We start from the raw sequence: 18,535 nt of genomic DNA on the forward strand, positions 1-18,535 counted from the left end.
ACAGGGAAGTCCAACTCCTACTGGATGGACATCTGAGTACCATTTCACTACTGGCAAAAAACCTGGTAGCAGGAAATGGAAAGAGGCCCTACAGCGTATTGATGCTTGCCCATTGCAGAGCCAGAAGATGGTGGACCTTTTTGGTAGACAGATCATTTGTTCTTGTGAGTTTCATAAGGTAGGTAAATGATGAGTCCTCAAGGTGTTATTATCATGCATGTCACCATATCATATAATAATAATAATTCATTTTATAAAACAGGGGTCACCAACCTTTTTGAAACTGAGAGCTACTTCTTGGGTACCGATTAATACCAATTAATACAAATTTGCTAAATTTAGCATTAAGTATATGTTATTATTAATAATTAATTAAATTAATGATATTCATTTATGTGAAGACACGGATCAAGTTAATGATTTCTCACAATAACTTCCAAATGTGATTTAAAAAAGAATAGCAACAAAAAAATTAGATGCAGCTCATTGGTAAATGGCGCTATGGTGAGCTATTTTTAGAACAGGCCCGTGGGCTATTCATGTGGTCCTTGCGGGCTACCTGGTGACCCCTGATATAGAAGAATGTTTTATGCGCCATATCCTGTACCCATTTTTATGTATGCACATTTCTGCATAACTCATAAAACTCAAATTACAAATAGTTTGACCCTTATGGACTTACTACTTCTTCCCCTGCCCTCAGTCAGCAGAACAAGTAAGGACGGAGGCAGGAAGAAATTCAAAGAGAGGCAGCTGCTCAAGACAGGCAGAGGCATCCCAGTCAGGCACAGCTTTTAGGGAGGCAGGGACATTACAGGTTGCACAGGGATTGGAATGTTCAATGTGTAGTAAGGTTGTGGATGGAGAAAGATTCTCAGAGCACCTTACTGACAACTATACTGAGGAGAGATGTGATACCTGTGGGGCCAAAGTTAAGGGCACTATAGGGCTGCTGCAGCACATTGAGACTCAACATTATGGGGCCTTATTGGTTTCACCATCTCCTACTGTCACTCAATATATAGTCAGGTTTTAAATTGTTATTGTATACAGTCTTTATTTGTTGTATTTCCACCCTCTATTTAAAAAAAGTGAAAAAAAAAACACAACTCTTGTGGTGTAATAGCATCCATCCTTTGGGTGGAAGACTCCAGGTGCAAATCCTGGCAAGAGTGTGTTATGTGCACAATCAGTATTTCATTTACTAGGTTTCATATACCTCTTTTCATTAAGATATTTGTAATATAATTTGTATTTTGTATTTTATATTTAATTTTTCTCCATTTCTGGCCGGGCCGACACTACAATACTAAGATCTACAATCAGTTAAAATCATTTGTCATTACACTCACTGTAATCACTCACTAACCCACTAAATCATATAAAAGCTCAAGAGCATAACTATAATAAAAACTGCTTAACCTGATATCAGCGTATTTACCGTGATTATAAAGTGCTGTCAGATAGTTAACGAATGACCGAAACCTGACTGTAAGGTTAACTTAGTGAGAAGGTGACTTAAGTAACGCTTAACCAACAGTACATGACACTATAGATTACCCATCAAGAAATTATCCAATACGTGACTATTGTATGTGTTCGTTAGTCAGAAACACAATCCAGTTCCTCTGTCTCAATGTCCAACATTTGTTTTCTGAGGTTCCGGATCATCCACTGATGTACGTTATCGACCTGGCAACTTAGTAAGTAAAGATTTCCACTCAGCATCATATTTTGACGGACAATTGTAAGGAAATAACAACATGTTACTCAATAATTTTACATTACATTAAAATATATCGCATGTTATCAACCACATTCTACTGTATGTTTAAATTTATCACGAATGATCAAGTACTGATTGTGGGATTCCTTAACTCGAACGTGGCAACCAAAGAGCAAAACAGGAAGTGTCCACTGGCGCGAAATTCACTTACGCTGGATATTATGAAAGCTTCACCAAAGACGCTGAAGGGTCTGACTTAGCTTAGTCTATTTTATAGACTGGACTGAAGTACTTCACAACGTTGGATATACAAATTGGATGTCCACTATTAAATGTAGATAAACGGTAACAAGCAGGGGTAAAGTATTTATTTATGACATAATATTTACCAGTACGCTATAGTTATATGGGTATCTTAAGTTAGCGTTATCGTTGTTTCGTTTACCAAACACCTCTGTCTGTTACATATGTTTACAGGTTCATCATAATAGCTGAAATGGATAAAATTGTCTCACTGTCAGGTGGGGACAATATCGCTGAGCTTCAACTGTACCTGTCTACCGTTACTGATGATCAGGTAAGTTATCTAGGTTAATTAATTTGTCAACATAGCATTATTCAAACCTATTTAAAACAAGGTTTCCTGGCTTTCGCTCTAATGGTTAATAAAATACCCTATTTTCCAGCTAGTCGCTGTGATTACCAATAGTGCACTCAAGGGTAAGAAAGTCGGTACCATGATTAAAGGCATATTTAAAGGTAGGTAATTAGCTATACGTTGTCATGAATCTAGTGTTGATTTTAAAGCCCACGACACTAACACAGTTTCCTTTATATTTAACAACTATATTTTGATCCATACGCATCTAAACAGTTTTAAAATCATACATGACCACCAGTGCTTTAAGATCCCACTAGTAAGTGTTTGCTCTATTGTTTAGGCTCCCCACCCAATTCCACTGAGGGGTCAAACCGCAGACTTCTTGTTTATAAACACTGCATCCCCCTGTGTGAGTCTGGAGACCTGCAGATTGAGGTGGCAACTGATATCATTGGACTGCTGATGCTGGAGGTATAGAACTTTCATCGATTATTGTTCAGTCAAGGGACAGCAACAAGTATTTTCTTGTCTGAATCAGTATTGTCTTTGAATGAGAAATCTAATGGCAGCCTGTCAGTGAGTTCATAGTATACAACACTACACCAATACACTGTTGATACTTTTGAAAACGTAGAAATTGTAACAAATAATCAAATAAACAGCAAATGTTTAGAAATGTAAAAACTAAACTTAGGGCACCCTAATTTCTGACAATGTCATTTGCTGTTCCCTTTTTAGTTTCAATAGGTTACTTTATTATCAAGCTGCTCCCATTATTTTGTGTAGATTATGTTTTCCACCTTTCCCTTGTACCTGTGTCCTGTACACCAGACACAACTTGAATACTTCCATTTTGCTTGGTAACTGTTACACGCAGACTCACACACTGACCGGATCCAGTCTTGCACAACTTGCATCTCTTTTTGTTGAAGCCATTAAGATGGGAAAAATGGGCAGTGGCAAATCCCTGGAGCTTTTTCCTACAGTGCTTACTGCCCTTGCAGCATGTGAAGCTTTATCTTATGGCAAAGGTAAGTGCAAACTAAAATTTACTTTATTATTTAATATTATACTAATATGTGAGGATGTAAAATAGTGGTATTATAAAGGTGGACATGACATAATGAAAGACTGTCTCTCTTGGGTGCTTGTAACATTAGGAGAACTCAGTGGTGAGGAATACAAGAAACAGCTCATCAACACTCTTTGCTCAAGCAGGTGAGGACATCACAGATATTACACTGTATCTACATGGGCTTTTTAAGATTGACTGATTATGTTATTGTGTTATTGTGTATTTAAACCCAGCACATTTGAATTTGCACAAAAAGACATTGTCATAGAATGGTTGTATTTAGGATTTTCGTTTTTGCAGATGGGACCCACAATGTGTTATTCACCTAACAACTATGTTCAGGTAACATCAGACCATTACAATCCTGGGTATTTTCTGTCTCATTGTGAAATCCTAGTTTTGTGGCTGCTGTGAGTTCTTTCTGTACATTATTAGCTTTTTCCTTCTGCCTCATTTTTAGGGATGTGCCTCTGTCGCTAGAGGAGCTGCAATTCCTGGTTGAGAAAGTTTTGAGGATGTTCACCAAACTGGATCTGCAGGAGATTCCACCACTTGTTTATCAGCTGCTGCTTTTGTCTGCAAAAGTGTGTGTGTTGATTTTTAGCCACCTATATTCAAATCTTTGACTTTCTTTTTAATTTGTAAATGCATGCACTGTTTCCAATAGGGCTGTAAGAAACAGATCCTTGATGGAATCATCAATTACTGTAAGGAACAAGATCTTCGCCAAGATGAAGAGCAGAAACATGAAGAGTGAGTGACTTGTACACTGCAAGTGACATATACTGTACTTTATGCACCTCAAATCTTACTGCATTTTTCTATTTACTGCTCTTTCAGAAGTCTGGATCTAGAGGTTCAGTCCATTCCACAGGACCAGTTAAGGCATGTGGAGGGCACAGTCATCCTCCATGTAGTCTTTGCCATAAGACTCGACCATGAACTTGGAAGAGAATTTCTTAAAACTTTTAAGGTTATGTTGAACTCATATGTCGGTTACTGAAGTTAGTTATCACATTACTAATGTATGGTATGCCATAAATCTCAATTGCATTTCTGCAGACATCATATGGGGACCTGTGTCCTTTCAGCATTGCATTGCTGCTCTCAGTGGCACGTATCCAGCGCTATGAAGAGCAGGTGAAAAGAATTACACCACTACTCCTTAATGTACAATGAGTTTTTAAAAATGATTTAATCTTTTCTGTTCACTCCAATATTTTTATCCCTACTTTACTTGGTTTGGGTAGGTGTTTGACCTTTTGAAGGGGGCAATCATCAAGAGCTTCAAAGATGAGCAGTTGCAGCAGGGCTCAAAGTTCCTGCAGAACCTCCTGCCTGAACACTGCAGTGTTGCTCAAATGATACTGGACACAGTTAAACACAGGTCACAGTCTCAAATTTATATTGTTTTAAAGTTTCAAAGAACGAACTTGACATGTGCTTACATTATAAGAAGAATAGTGGTTAGTGATAGAAAAACATGTCTCCACAATAAAAAGGCATACATCCTTCTCAGAAAATAAAGTTAATAGTTGTAAAGTGTTACTGCTAATGTTAAAAGCTTTTTTATTATGTCTTCTCATATTGGATCTACACTTCTACCTGTGCAGTGTGTTTGGATGGGATCATGTGACCCAGGGGCTGGTTCAGCTGGGCTTCTTTCTCATGGACACATTTGGACCCAAACCTGGACCATTTGGCAAGGCCACAGAGGGTTCTACCATAGCCCGGACCCCCACTCAGCAGGCATGTAAGCTAGGAAGTCAGGTGCTCCTCCAGGGCTTTAAGGTAATGTTTGGTTTTATTTTATAGAATTATCAAAATTCCAGAAACTGATATTGAGCGTGAACTGTGTATTCACACGGGAATATATCTGTACTTATATGGCAGATGCATGAACCTATTAGAGGCGAGATACTGGAGCAGGTCTTGAATCGATTAGTCACAAAGACAGCCTCACCTGTCAATCATTATTTAGGTAATATACCTTTAGATAGATTTCAGATGTACAGTGTCTAATCTGTCGGGTTAGAGACTACATTTTAAGTTTATTATTTTTCATGTCTCTGCATCATTAGATCTTTTCTCTGACATTGTGGTGTCTGCTCCCATGATCCTCCTGGAGTCATCCTCTAAATTGACAGAGACATTTGACCACTTGTCATATTTGCCTCTGGCCACTGTTCAGGGTCTACTAAAAGCTGTTCAGGTACCTACAGTGCAAACACACACACACACACACACACTGTAGATGTTTCTATTCCTTTATTTAATTACTATGAATAACCAGTAGACTGCTAGAGGGTAAGAGGGTTTCTGCTTAATTTCCAGCCCCTGCTCAAAGTCAGTATGTCCTTGAAAGATGCTTTGATTTTGATTCTCCGCAAGGCCATGTTTTCAAGGTATGTATACTTTGCACCTAATCAGATAATATTTGTGTTAAATCATGTGTTTAATGCATTTCTAAGGTTTCCAAAATTTGTAATTACTTTACCCCAGAGATAAGGATAAATTCTTACATTGTTCTCTACCCTGAATGACACTTTACTAGCCAACTGGATGGTAGGAAGTCAGCAGTGACTGGCTTCTTGTTGCTGCTGAAGAACTTTAAAGTGTTGGGCAGTTTGGCGTCGAGTCAGTGTAGCCAGACAATCTCCTCCAGCCAGGTACAGTTAGACTGTATATTTGGTATATATATGTGTATGCAGCTGTGAAAGTCTGTGCAATTTTAACATGGTCTGTCATAAACTAACTGGATGTTTGAACCTCTGATTAGATCCAAGTGGATGTTCATTCTCGTTACAACTCCGCTGCCAATGAAGCATTCTGTCTGGAGATCCTCAGTAGCCTGCGTCGCTGCTTAGGCCAGCAGGCTGATGTGCGTCTTATACTTTATGAGGTGAGAGATCACTTTAATATGTTACTATCTGTTGATTTCTTCTTTCTTCTTGAATTCATTTTGCCACATGATCGAATTACAGTTGCCAACTGAATTTTAGAGATTAACTAACATATTTTATTGCACTATTGGCATTTTTAGAAATGTTTAAATTGCAGCAAGAGTCTGAATGAAACTGCTTGTTTTTTCATGATTGTTCAGCAATTTATTATGTGCAGCTCTAATTCCTAATATTTGAGCTGGGGAAAAACACGTTTTATACCAATATGGCAAATATTTGCCTTTTCAGGGTTTCTATGATGTTCTTCGTCGTAACTCCCAACTTGCAAGCTCCATCATGCAGACCCTCCTCTCACAGGTATGTTTGTGCATTATGTGTTCAATAGCCTTTTTAGCATGTTATCTATATGCAGAAAGAGCTGCAATTCATGTCTTTGTGTCCTTAGCTGAGACGGTACTATGAGCCTGAACAAGACCTTCTTCCCCCAGTGAAGATGGAGCCATGTATCACAGCTCATGAAGACCAAGTCTACCTCCAAGAGCCCCTGGTACTTTGTCTGCACTGTAGCAAATTTGCAATTGTGAAAAATTTCACCTACAAGAACGTAAGACAAATGTCTGTGAAAAAAAAAATGTTTGTTCCATCACAGGCCCATCTGATGAGCTGTACTGTACATTGTCTGCTATGGCTGCAGAACATGCACCACTCAACCAACTCTAATGCTGGTGACAGTGATGATGAGGAAGAGGAGGAGGGATACCAGTCTGAACTACACACTATTTTAGAGAGCATTACAAGACGCATGGTCAAGAGTGAGATTGAGGACTTTGAATTGGTAGGCAATCGAAGACAGGAGCTTACAGTGTAAAGTCATCATTGGGCTACATGGTGTAGCTTTTAAATGTTTAACTCCCAAACGAGCTGGAGAAGCCTTTATTTGAACCCATTGTATGATATTCATCATATTTACTTTATTTGTGTTGATCAGGACAAGTCTGCTGAGTTCTCCATGGGATCCAGTGTTGGGGTAAAGAATAATATCTATGCTGTGCTGGTGATGGGAGTGTATGAGGTCCTTGTGGAGTACAACTTCCTCAAAGCAAACTACAGGTAAAAAGCACATCTTCATAATACACACTGTGTAGCAGAAATGTTTATTGTTCATTCAAATCTTAATTAAACACCCAATAACCATACAAAGTGATAGTGGAAAAAGTAAAGTCAACATTGTTTTAATACCTAGTTGAACGACATTTGGCAGCAATAACCTCAAGTCAACACTTCTGTTGCCGTAGATTAGACCTGGACAAAGTTCAGGAGGAATTTTGGCCCATTTTTTACCAAACTAGTTCAGCTCCACCGTATTCTTTCTTGACCTTCCTGGTCACCCACTTATATGGAGAGTAGCCACAGTACCAAATCCTCTCCATTCATAGACAAAATCTCTTACTGTGGACTTCTTATCTAAAGTCTTTGAGATTACTCTGCAACCGTTTCCAGGTACATGCAAATCAACAATTCTTGATCATAAGTCTTTGGAGTTCTTTTCTTTTTTTGCGAGGCATGGCTAACATCAGCTTATGCTGCTTGTGAAAAACACTGTTATTTTTGTTATTTTTAAGTCACGATAGTGCTCAACCACACCTCCTTGTTGCTTGGGTCTGACTCCAGGTTTAATAACAGCTGCCTCCAGTTGACGGTTAGTGACATCAAAGGCCTAGTTTTGCTATTGCTTTGTCCACCACTTTTTTATGTTTAATGTGTGTGGTTAAAGATCATAAAACAAAATGACCATTTATGTTTAATCGTCTTAGAAATACTTGTTGATGTTTGACTTTGGTGTAGATCATATTGAGTTGCAAATTTCAATTGTAAACAGTGCAGATTTCTTGCAACTGTACTTGCATGTTGCAGTAAAACTCGCTTTGAGGAGCTAATTGAGCTGTTTAATCGCTACCACAAACTGTCTGAGATCCTGAAAGAGAAAGCTGGCAAGGGTAAAGTGTCCTCACACAAGACTCCCCGAAGTTTACTCTCTTTGGGCTTCATATCAACTCTTCTGACTGTACTCTTCAGGTAAATAGGCTGTTGAGGCTATCCAATATACATTGCACTACATTTATTAAAATGGCCATTTACACTGGAAGACTAATGTAACAACATCTTTTTTTTTTTCAAAGAGACAGTACTCAAAGCAAAGAGGAGGCTCTCTCAGTGCTACGTTCAAGTAGTGAATTTGTGCGTTATGCAGTAATTGTAGCTGTACAGAAGGTTCAGCAGTTGGAGGAAACTGGACACACAGATGGTCCAGATGGACAGAACCCAGAGAGGACATTCCGCTTCCTCTGTGAAATGACAAGGTTGGATTCCTTTGACCTGAATAATAAATAGCATATAGTAAAACTGTTCTCATTTTTATATTCTCTGTGGCACAGTTGAATCCAAGAATGATCCATCTTTGTCTAAATGTCTTGACAGCGTGCTGATGTGGCGATACACCAACATACCCAGTGTGGTGGAGGACACAGGGAAGAAAGAGAAGCGCTCCAGCCTGTCTCACCTGTGTCTAGAAGGTCTGCTTAGGCTCTTCACAACCTGTCAGCAGCGCTACCCAGACAGGATGGCCCAGCTCCTCTCCAACATGGGTTAGACATGCACAATTTTTAGACTTCAAAAGTACCAATTTGGGGTTTTACACTTGAATTTATCAAAAATTTTGCTTTTTGCAGATATAGCTGAGGAGGATGCCAGGCCAGATGATGGCAGTGTTACAGAAATGAATTTCTTTTACATTCGGCAGTTTCAGGTCCATTTGCACAGTCATTTTCTTCAATGTAATTGCTATTTCTCTAATAACTTAAAGTAGAATCCAAAACATTTATTTGCTTTACATTTTCTGCACTGATAGAGATGTCTCATATGTCACGATAATTATTTCCAAAACTTCTGTAGCAGAGGCTACGTCATGTGTTGGTAAAAACCTACTCTACTACTACTACTCTAGTGTTTTTAAAAGTCCAGAACCGTGATGGGTGATTCTGATGTGTACAAGGGTCACATCTAAAATCTCATCAACAGAGGGCGCTGTTAGCTCTCGTAAGTGGAGGAGAGGAAGACTTCAACAGCAAAGAGGCTCAGCTGCTGGTGAGCATCTTAAGCGTGCTCTCACACCAACTGAAACCGTCTTCGCAGCAGGTAAGTGTACTTCTATGTGCTTGTCATAGAGCAAAGTTTGCAGTTCCAGTAACACACTTCTATGTCCAGTTTATTCAGATGATTACATGGACAGTGAAAATCTGCAAGGAGACCAGTTTTGGTGAGTAATATTTAATTTTGTGCCCATGTTGAGTATAGACAGGTGTAGTCTGAAGTTTTTTTGTCTTTTTAGAGGATTCTGCTTTTGCCAAGGGGCTCCTCTCTCTCCTGTTCAACCTGCATTCGCTCTATAAAAGTCCTGTAGGCCTGTTGCTGGAGCTATGCCAAGACATCCACAGTCAACTAGGTGATATTGATCAGGTACACAAAATTGCCGTGTTTCAAACACTAACAGGTTGGCATTGAATCTCAAAAGAGTTGTGAGGCAATAGCTGGTATATTGCATATTTAGTGTACACATAAAAAATACGTTAAATTAGGGATATCCTAATCCTTAAGTGAAATTAGGTAATTCATTTAATTTTGTTATTCTTTTTCTCTATGAGCAGGATGTAGAGGTGGAAAATCAGTCTCACTTTGCCATTGTCAACATGAAAACTGCAACAACAGTAGCAGTGAGTGTTGGATTTCAAACTGGAAGCTTCTGATTTGCTCTGACAGAGATAACTACTCAGTTTGTGCAGTGTACTTACCCTATTTCACATTTTATTCTCTTGCCCCAGCTGCTAGTTCTGTCTCAGGTTGACAAAGTGCTCGATGAAGTGGATTGGCTAATTGTCCAAAAGAAAAACCAAACAGCTGCTAACAAATCTAACTCAAGTAAGAACCTATTTGCACTAATGGTCTCTTCAATTAATAGTGTGAGATAGGAAGGGATACATCTTGGTCATTGAATGGCACCAAAGTGTCTTACGTTCTTGTAGGTGAGGCTACACAGACCGCAGGCCTACAGGATCCAATAGAGAAAGCGGTGACACTGCAGCTTGGGACTCTTTTGACAGCTTTAAATGAGATGATCCAGACGGCCCTGCTGCCTGGAACCGGCACCATTACGCTGCTAAGAGAACTGAGTCGCACATACACTACCCTCACCACCCTGGCCAAATATGTGTGTATTCATCCCATCTGTGAACTCAGTGTGACTACTTGTTCAGTTTTTCCCAGTGTCATTGTTTTCTCCATGTTATTTTAGTACATCCAGATATGTTCCACCCAGCCTGGTGCGCTGCCAGCTCGCTTTGAGAAACTGGTGAGTCTAAGGAGTCTGTGGTTTGAAACTTCCATTATTTCTGATGTGCTAACCTAATGTTTGTTGCATTGATCATTCTAGGTTAAGCTATCTGGCTCCCACTTAACCCCGCAGTGCTACTCGTTCATTACATATGCGCAGGTACAGCTAAGTTTCACTACACTGTAAACTAATCTACGTTATCAGAAAGTCACCTGTAATGACGTAGTTGTAATCAAAGTTTTGTATTTTCTGAATTTAACATGAGTAATTTTATTCTCCAATGGCTTAGATCTTAAAAATGTGTTTTCTTTTTCAGAGTGGCGAATTTAGTGGTGGAGGTGCAGATGACAAGAAGAAAAAGAAACTGAATGAAGTGAACACAGCTGCATCTGTAAGAACATGTCTGTTTAATTTTATTATATAAATAGAAATGCAAATGCTGTCCCACTGAAAAGATCTGTGCTGAAATGAAATTTGTTTATTCTGAGCTTTTTTCCTTTCTTTTTAGTCAAAACTTCTGCGTGAGACGAAGGCCATTCCCAACTTGATCTTCAGCATTGAACAGTATGAGAAATATCTCATTACACTCTCAAAGAAATCAAAGGTATGTTTGAGTTGAAATACTTGGGGTAGTTGGACAAATACTGTGTTTCACCAACGTGTGTGTGTGTGTGTGTGTGTGTTCAGGTAAATTTGATGCAGTACATGAAACTTAGCACTTCAAGAGATTTCCGCATCAATGCTGCTACTCTGGATGCAGCTCTGCAGGAGCAGGACGACAATCAGGAGGTTAGTGCATCTCCCAGTGTAACTGACAACTTACTGTGCTTACATTACAGTTTCATATTATTGTTGTTTTTAAGCCCATATTTACTTGATAATGTGTCAATAAAGCAGTTTTTTTTTTTTTTGTCCATATTAGGTTAATTATTGAAAAATTCCGTAATGGTGTTTTATAGTTTGATTCTCTTTTGAGATCTTAGGTTTTTTTTTTTCTTCCATTCATTTCAGACCACAGAGACACAGGAACCCAAACAGAAGAAGAGAAAATAGTAAATGACTCCTGATAAATTCCTCACTGATCCTGAATATGACCAGCTGATGAAGAGTTGTGTTGGCAAAACTGTTATGAACAACAGTAGCTTAGCCTGTACATTGCTATCTTCTTTTGTTCAGAGAGCCATTAGTGATATCAATGATTTGGTCGATGTCCAAGGCTTCACCTGTGGAAAGTTTGCAGACATTCTTTTTAAAATAGTTCACATTATTAAAAAAAGAAATATGTATGCTGTCTGTGACATGTGTCTAAACAAACTAAATGCCCCATTTTTTTTTTATCATATAAACTCTAATATGAAGTTTTACAATAACAGAGGGTTTAAAAGATTATGTGACCTGTTCCTGTTCCCATTTTGTTAAGATTATTCATGATAAATAAAAGCTGCTCTGCTGTTCAAATTAAAGCCACCACTAAGGTTCGTGTCTTAGTTTAAAGATACTGCGGTTGTAACTACTGGAGGCACTGCTTTTTTATTCCTCGGTTACATTACAGGAAGAGTTGGACCCATGATTTCTTATACAAATAAATCCAGTCTACCATTTCACTATTAAAAAAAATCTAATTCTGTTTATATACATGTTCTTATAATCACTTTTTTGCTTCCATGGAAAATGTTGGTTAGGTATACTTTATAGTACATATATTCAAATTAATAACCACATTATTTTCTGGCCAGATCACACATGACTGTCTCATGCAGTGAAAATAAACTGAACAGTTATAGGTTCTGTAAAATGGATGCTTTGCTTAATATAATTTTATTGGGATTTTATTGATATCTTGGACTGAAACATGAATATACTTGGTATTAACAAGACTTTGTGGGTGGATGGTTCTTAAATCCTTTTACACCTGATACCTCTGGGAATTGGACCATCCTGTATGTTCCCTTCTGGCTTTTCCCTACACTTATTACTTATTGTACATTTGTACAATGCATATACTATGCCTGATAATACAAAAATACAGTATGAGTTGTGTGCAGAACTCACCAGGTGGTAGCCCATATCTTCGTTCTAGACCTGTGGGGTTAGAGGGGGTCACACAGTCCATGGTGACCTCCTTCCTCAGACACTGGTCAATATCTACTGCACTGAAGAAAGCCACAGACTGGGGAAGGTCCTGCATGCCTAACGCATGGGCAAACATACTCCTGCCAGAGACGAAAGTAATCAGTCACACAAAAATAAGCAGTAATCCTGAATATTTTTAATAAGAAAAATTAAATCCTGAGGTGTGAACAGACCTCGTTAGCAGGTTTGTGATCTGGAGTGCCAGTGCTGCTCGGTAACGGTCGTCACTGCGGACAAGGTATCGTACCTCATCATGGATGCTGATGCAGAAACGACCATCAATGTTGTGCTCCTCAAAGAGCCACTTCATAGCCACCAGCATCAGATGGAGGTAGTCCACAGCTGAGCTCTGAACCACCCAGTTCACTCTGCTGGTAATGAACTGGCAACAAACAAAATATTCATTGGGTTGAATTTTTTCCAGTAACAACAACGCTTGTGTATTGTGTTTATTTCCAAAAGTTTAACACAAATGATTACACTGTCATATTAGCAATGGTCTAGATGTATATTGCTCAAATGATAAGTGTTGAAAGCCTAACAGGATGTTAAAAAGAATTCATTAACCAGAGTTCAATATCATGGAATATAATCTGTAATTTGATTACATGTCAGGTCTAACCCTAGCTATTTATCCAGTTGAAACTTTGCTATGTACAGTTAAATTGTACGTAATTAAACATTCCAATAAAGAAGGCTTTTGCACACAAGGCATGTTGATTAGACTTGTGTGAAAAATGTATCAGTCCCGTTATCAGCATTGTCTCACCTCATCCTTAACTGCCTTGGGCTCTAGTGCTCTGCTAATCCTGCAGCCCAAAACCGGAGTGGCTGGCTGGCCTGCGTGAGCGATACTCTCAAGCTTATTAAACATATCCGACTCAGTACCTCCAGCCCACAGACGTTTGCCGACCATATTCCAGCTTTTCCTTCGATAACTGGGTGGTACAAGGAACACTTAACTTAGAGAATTTAGGAGAATATGTTGTGTTTATGCAACGTTACATGACCTGCTCCCTCACCAGTTTGAAGCCAGTTTATTAATTCTCCGCAACTCCTGAAGGGAGACACTTCCATTTTTGTCCCTCTCAACTTCTATACCCAGTTCATTGATCAGCCACTCACCCTCTTCTGACAGATGATACCTGACAAAAAAAAAGAAAAAATATGCACATACATAATGAGAGATTATAAGAGAGTAACTGTCATTTTTGCAACTATGACGAGCTAATTAAATGAATTCTTTGTTGTTTAGTGTACCTCCGTATGCCCTTTGTTAAGGCATACATCTGCCTGGCCTTACTAGCAGCTTCTTTCTGACTAAGCCGGTGGTTGAACTGCATCAGCAGCCTCTCAGCAAAGGGTTGACCTGCACCATAAATACGTCCATAGTTGAACACCTTGGCATGTTCTCTGCTGATACCTACAGCATCAGCAGTGCGGCTGTGCAGGTCAGTCCCTTGGCTCTTTTTTCCCTGAAGGGTCATCCACCCAAATGCTGTACAACCTAAACCCAAAAGAGATAAAGGATGGTTATTTGTTCAAACTAGGATCAATTTTAAAAAATTATTGAATATGAATTTTTATTAACAAGATTTGGTAGGGTAATCTCACCATGCATGCCAGCAAAGTGAGCCTCTCCAAGAACAGCAGCTATCCACAGCTCCTGAGAATCCACGTCTGCTCCAACCAGGTGGTACCCAGGCGGTACCTGTACCATTGCCTTCAGCTCACTGCCTACCCGATCCCGCTGTGGCCCCAAAATACAGTACACACAACCAAATGTATTCTACTGATTGGTTTAAATGCAATGTATTTTAAAATGCTTGTTGAGTCAGATTTGTAACGTGTGGTTGTTCTTTCCTGGACACCTTACCCTTGCATTACTGGCAGTCAGCCACGTTGGCTCCACGGCCCTGCGTGTTACCGTTCCAGCAGTGATGACCTGAGGCAATATGGCACCGTATTGACCCTCATCATCAAAGTCTTTGTGTCTTTGGGAGACAGAAAGTTTGGTAAGCACAGCACAGCATTGTGAATTGTTAAATACACAATAGCTATATATGAAAAAAGACAAACCTGATGACAACATGAGGAAGCTCTCCTTTTCTGAGCCACAGCACCAGCTGAGAGCTATGAAAGTACACAATAAAAATAATGTATTCACCACCTAATTGTGATCACTAGAAGATGAATAAAAGTTTGATGGTAACTGATGGTTACCCAATACGTTTATGGGCATTTCTCCAGAAGGACATCATTTTGTTTATCTCAAGAGCTCGTGTAGCATTTGTTCCCCCCTGTCCTGCCCTGAGAGTACCATCCTCCATCTTGGGCAGAAAGTCCTTTGAAAAAGGACTGCCAACATTGTTGTGATTACCATCCTGAAACATACATATTCTTTTACATAACTCACATAACATAGCTCAGTAAAGTGGACTGTAAACAAACTTTACTTCACCTTATGAGGTAATTTGAAAAACCAGCATCCTGGAATATTGACGTCATTGTAAGGGCCATTTCCATGGTGATAAAGGCATCGACTCTCATCTGGTACATATTTGGGATCATGAGACTGTGAATACAGAATATAGAAACATACAACAAATCACAGTTTCATTAAAAAACACAAAATAACAAAACACATTTTAGGCAAGATAGTCCATTTAAATATTAAAAAGCCTAAAAAAGGAATTGTTATATAGATACAAGTACAGTGTTCATAGTGTTCCATAGCGCCTATGATTGATGATCATGATTATAATGTGATCAAAATAAATAGATCAATTCACTGACCTCCCCATTTTTTATTATTCTGACTCCATTATCCTCTGTTAGACATTCCAGGGAACTTAACTCCTCCACCTTGAAACAAAGTTAAGAAACATATCTGGTATTATATACAGTTTGCACTAACTGGTCACTTTAATAGGTACATCTGAACAATCTAATGCAATCCAATACAGTCATTTTCTGCCATTAATTCTACTTTTGTAAAGTTGCAATTTCTCAGTATTTAAGACTAAACTGTCAGGATATGATACACCACCACTAGCAATTTCTGAGATTTGCACGTAAAATGTATATACCTTAGCCCACACTGCGGCATCTGTTAACATGAGGTCCTCTGAAAGGCTGGAGTCCAGACATTTAGGCTGCTCTTTGCTGTTCTGTTCACAATACTCTCTATAGACTCTTTCAATAGCTCTGTGGAAAACAACATTGCTTTAATACACCCTTCTTTAAATCAGAGGGTTAACCAAACCAAATCATTCGGCCAATCTACAATTGCCTTGCTAAGCTCATGACTTGAAGTACAACCGTGGTACTAGGCTTTTACTTCAAGAGCAGTTTATCAAATACTGTACCTGTGTGGGCACACAGGTCCTGTGTTTTCTTCTTGAGTGTTTAAGTTATCCCTACGTCCTGGTACCAGATAGCCCCATCCATGCTTTTCTGTGTAATGGAGGGGGAAACCATCCCACGTCAGACCCATTAGCTTAGGAGTCACTCTCATTTGTAAACTGATCAGGCTGGCTCCAGGTGACCACGTGTCCTCCTCAGACATTTTCTCACAAAGCTTACGATACCACCTGATCACAGTGAGAGAAGAAAAGGACTGAGAGGCAAATCGAAGTGAAAACATTAAAAATATTGGATGACTATAGGGAGCTTCAGGTTGCTCTTACCCTGGATGTCTAGGCAAGTGTTGTCTTCTCTTGGGCAGTTGATTCACCTTTTCTTTCAGCTTGTCAACAGACAGCCTGCTGGGGCAAGGGCCTGCCATCTCCTCTTCAGATGGTGGTCCTAGATCTAATGTCACAACAGCTGAAATAAATAATCTGATGTGTATTGCATTATGCAGAAAACTTTGTTTTTTGGAATTTGATCTTTTACCTTCTTCCCAATTTGGAAGAGGAGTAACAACTTGTGTTTCAGCTGCTTTTTTCAACTGTTTCTTCTTGCTGACTGCGACTTTCTTCAGCTTGAACTCTTGCACATCCCATTCAAGATCCCAAAGCCATGGATCTTCTTTGTATCTTTACGTCAAAATATTGAACAAATACTTTTTATTGCTTGTTTTATACATAGCAGCTTAAAATAACTATCCTAAGAACATGATATAAGGCTTAAATCCCTACTGCCTTACAACATATTACTGGACATAAATAAAATAATTTCGTTAATGGTAATATTGCTTTTCTGACCTGTCATCCTGCAGGAGCTGGCAGGCATCGTCCGCTAAAGACATTAAAGACTTTTTCATCTCTCTCTGGAGCTCATCGTAAACATCCTGAGAATCCTCTAGGTACCGCCCCCAGTTTTTATTGACAGGAAGGTAGCTCACACCCATCTCCAGCATCCCTGCAAACGTCACTGGATGAGGGCACCTTATAAATGGCAGAGGATTTGAAATTGGTAGTCAACATTGTTTATAATTCAATTTCATCATTCTTGCTTTAACAATTAATATATTCAATCAAGAGTTCACAAAAATTGTGTTTATGGGTTTGGATTTACAGACCTCTCCATGAAAAGGGGCAACTGCTCTTTGAAAACTTGATGGGTGGCCTCAACATCCATGGCGCAATACTGCATTAACTCCTATAGAGGGCATCAAAGGCAAAATTATTTAACAAATTGTATTTCAAGATGAATATGATGATGGAAGTCATTTAAATAGGGATAACCTTAAAATGCTAATACATTTTACTTTTGTTTACTAACAGTCTGACATGATTCTATTAAACTTCTGACCTGGAAGTTGTTCCTGACATCCATCATGCTGCCCTTCACAAAGGTCTCTCTGGCCTCTTTTTGTAGGGGTGGCCCTCCAACATACAGAGCATGGACATCAGCCAAGTTGTTAATGCTGCTGATATTTACCCAGTCCCAAGACCCAATCTATATTCAAAAGAAAAAAACAGAGTTACCTAACAGAGTTTGGCCAATTCTAAAGACCCAGTGACACCAAACCAAAAACTCCTTACACTAACGGACAAACACAAAACTTTTTTTTAGTTAAAAAAATGTGAGAAAAAACACAAACCATTGGGCCATCCCTTTTCTGCCTAGCTTTCTTAATGTGTTCCTTGACCCCCTGAAGACCTTTCCTCTTGCCCAGCTTATTGGCCATCCACAATGTACGCTGGAATCCAGTGAGTCCCGAGATGGCCATATGAAGGCTCATGGTGTCCATAAATCGCACCTTTGTGCCCTTTAAAAAAGAAAACACATTTTTTAACCTAAAGGAAGAGGATCACTTTCAAGAAAGCTAATGTGAAAAATAAAAACAAAAGAACGGCCTCATCTAAATGCCAACCTTTAGTAAGTACTGCTCCTTTATGTAAGATCGATCAAAACTGACATTATGGCCCACTATAAGCTTTTCTTTCCACCGACCCCCAGGGGGGCGAGCAGAGTTGGCAGATGTCTCAAGTGGGATGAGGTCAGCAAGGGTCAACCGGTTTGACCACGAATACCGCTCTTCAATCAGACGTTTACTGCACCATGAGTACCTAGAAAGCGAGATAAAAACACAAAATAATTTAAATGTAACTGTTGCCCATTTAAGTTTCATATTTAAATCATGCACAGTAAGACAGTGAAAACCATCCTCTTCTACTTGTTGACCCAAACAACTCAACACATAAAACAATACCACATCAAAACTAATCAATCCTTTTAAATTGAAGTAGGTCTATTTCTG

General features: G+C 39.1%; 2 protein-coding genes across 6 annotated transcripts in view; one reads left to right on the plus strand and one right to left on the minus strand.

Moving 5' to 3' along the window:
- Positions 1-11,976, plus strand: fanci (FA complementation group I). Of its 4 annotated transcripts, XM_067501677.1 has the most exons (39): positions 1-178; positions 1,660-1,703; positions 2,204-2,303; positions 2,413-2,485; positions 2,668-2,798; positions 3,205-3,358; positions 3,488-3,545; positions 3,703-3,744; positions 3,863-3,986; positions 4,070-4,155; positions 4,243-4,375; positions 4,465-4,542; positions 4,653-4,789; positions 5,016-5,193; positions 5,296-5,383; positions 5,484-5,614; positions 5,737-5,807; positions 5,957-6,071; positions 6,182-6,304; positions 6,594-6,662; positions 6,751-6,852; positions 6,955-7,140; positions 7,294-7,415; positions 8,220-8,381; positions 8,486-8,665; positions 8,784-8,950; positions 9,035-9,111; positions 9,384-9,500; positions 9,570-9,621; positions 9,694-9,821; positions 10,010-10,075; positions 10,184-10,280; positions 10,385-10,569; positions 10,654-10,710; positions 10,792-10,851; positions 11,009-11,083; positions 11,201-11,296; positions 11,380-11,481; positions 11,704-11,976. In XM_067501677.1, exons 3-39 carry the CDS (start codon positions 2,223-2,225, stop codon positions 11,743-11,745), a joined length of 3,945 nt encoding a protein of 1,314 aa, XP_067357778.1. In that variant the 5' UTR covers positions 1-178; positions 1,660-1,703; positions 2,204-2,222; the 3' UTR covers positions 11,746-11,976. The 4 variants fall into 4 exon arrangements, 3 of the variants coding, with proteins under 3 accessions (XP_067357778.1, XP_067357777.1, XP_067357776.1); XR_010914190.1 differs by lacking the exons at positions 1-178; positions 1,660-1,703 and adding an exon at positions 1,856-2,084 and having other exon boundaries at positions 11,201-11,256; positions 11,704-11,741; XM_067501676.1 differs by lacking the exons at positions 1-178; positions 1,660-1,703 and adding an exon at positions 1,866-2,071.
- The window catches only part of polg (polymerase (DNA directed), gamma), a 15,245-nt gene continuing 7,780 nt past the window's right edge, over positions 11,071-18,535 (minus strand). For both annotated transcript variants that reach the window (XM_067501679.1, XM_067501678.1), the window contains 21 exons: positions 18,149-18,344; positions 17,876-18,043; positions 17,584-17,730; positions 17,351-17,430; positions 17,034-17,216; positions 16,723-16,865; positions 16,515-16,638; positions 16,194-16,418; positions 15,915-16,032; positions 15,622-15,690; positions 15,287-15,400; positions 15,049-15,209; positions 14,905-14,958; positions 14,702-14,819; positions 14,440-14,575; positions 14,086-14,332; positions 13,848-13,970; positions 13,595-13,763; positions 12,999-13,207; positions 12,745-12,905; positions 11,071-11,915 (listed from right to left, as the gene is read on the minus strand). In XM_067501679.1, the coding sequence (XP_067357780.1) occupies positions 11,851-11,915; positions 12,745-12,905; positions 12,999-13,207; positions 13,595-13,763; positions 13,848-13,970; positions 14,086-14,332; positions 14,440-14,575; positions 14,702-14,819; positions 14,905-14,958; positions 15,049-15,209; positions 15,287-15,400; positions 15,622-15,690; positions 15,915-16,032; positions 16,194-16,418; positions 16,515-16,638; positions 16,723-16,865; positions 17,034-17,216; positions 17,351-17,430; positions 17,584-17,730; positions 17,876-18,043; positions 18,149-18,344 (3,010 nt within the window). In that variant the 3' untranslated portion in view covers positions 11,071-11,850. The remainder of the gene's footprint in view (positions 11,916-12,744; positions 12,906-12,998; positions 13,208-13,594; positions 13,764-13,847; positions 13,971-14,085; positions 14,333-14,439; positions 14,576-14,701; positions 14,820-14,904; positions 14,959-15,048; positions 15,210-15,286; positions 15,401-15,621; positions 15,691-15,914; positions 16,033-16,193; positions 16,419-16,514; positions 16,639-16,722; positions 16,866-17,033; positions 17,217-17,350; positions 17,431-17,583; positions 17,731-17,875; positions 18,044-18,148; positions 18,345-18,535) is intronic.

Source organism: Channa argus, chromosome 4 (assembly GCF_033026475.1).
Source record: "Channa argus isolate prfri chromosome 4, Channa argus male v1.0, whole genome shotgun sequence".
Taxonomy (NCBI): domain Eukaryota; kingdom Metazoa; phylum Chordata; class Actinopteri; order Anabantiformes; family Channidae; genus Channa; species Channa argus.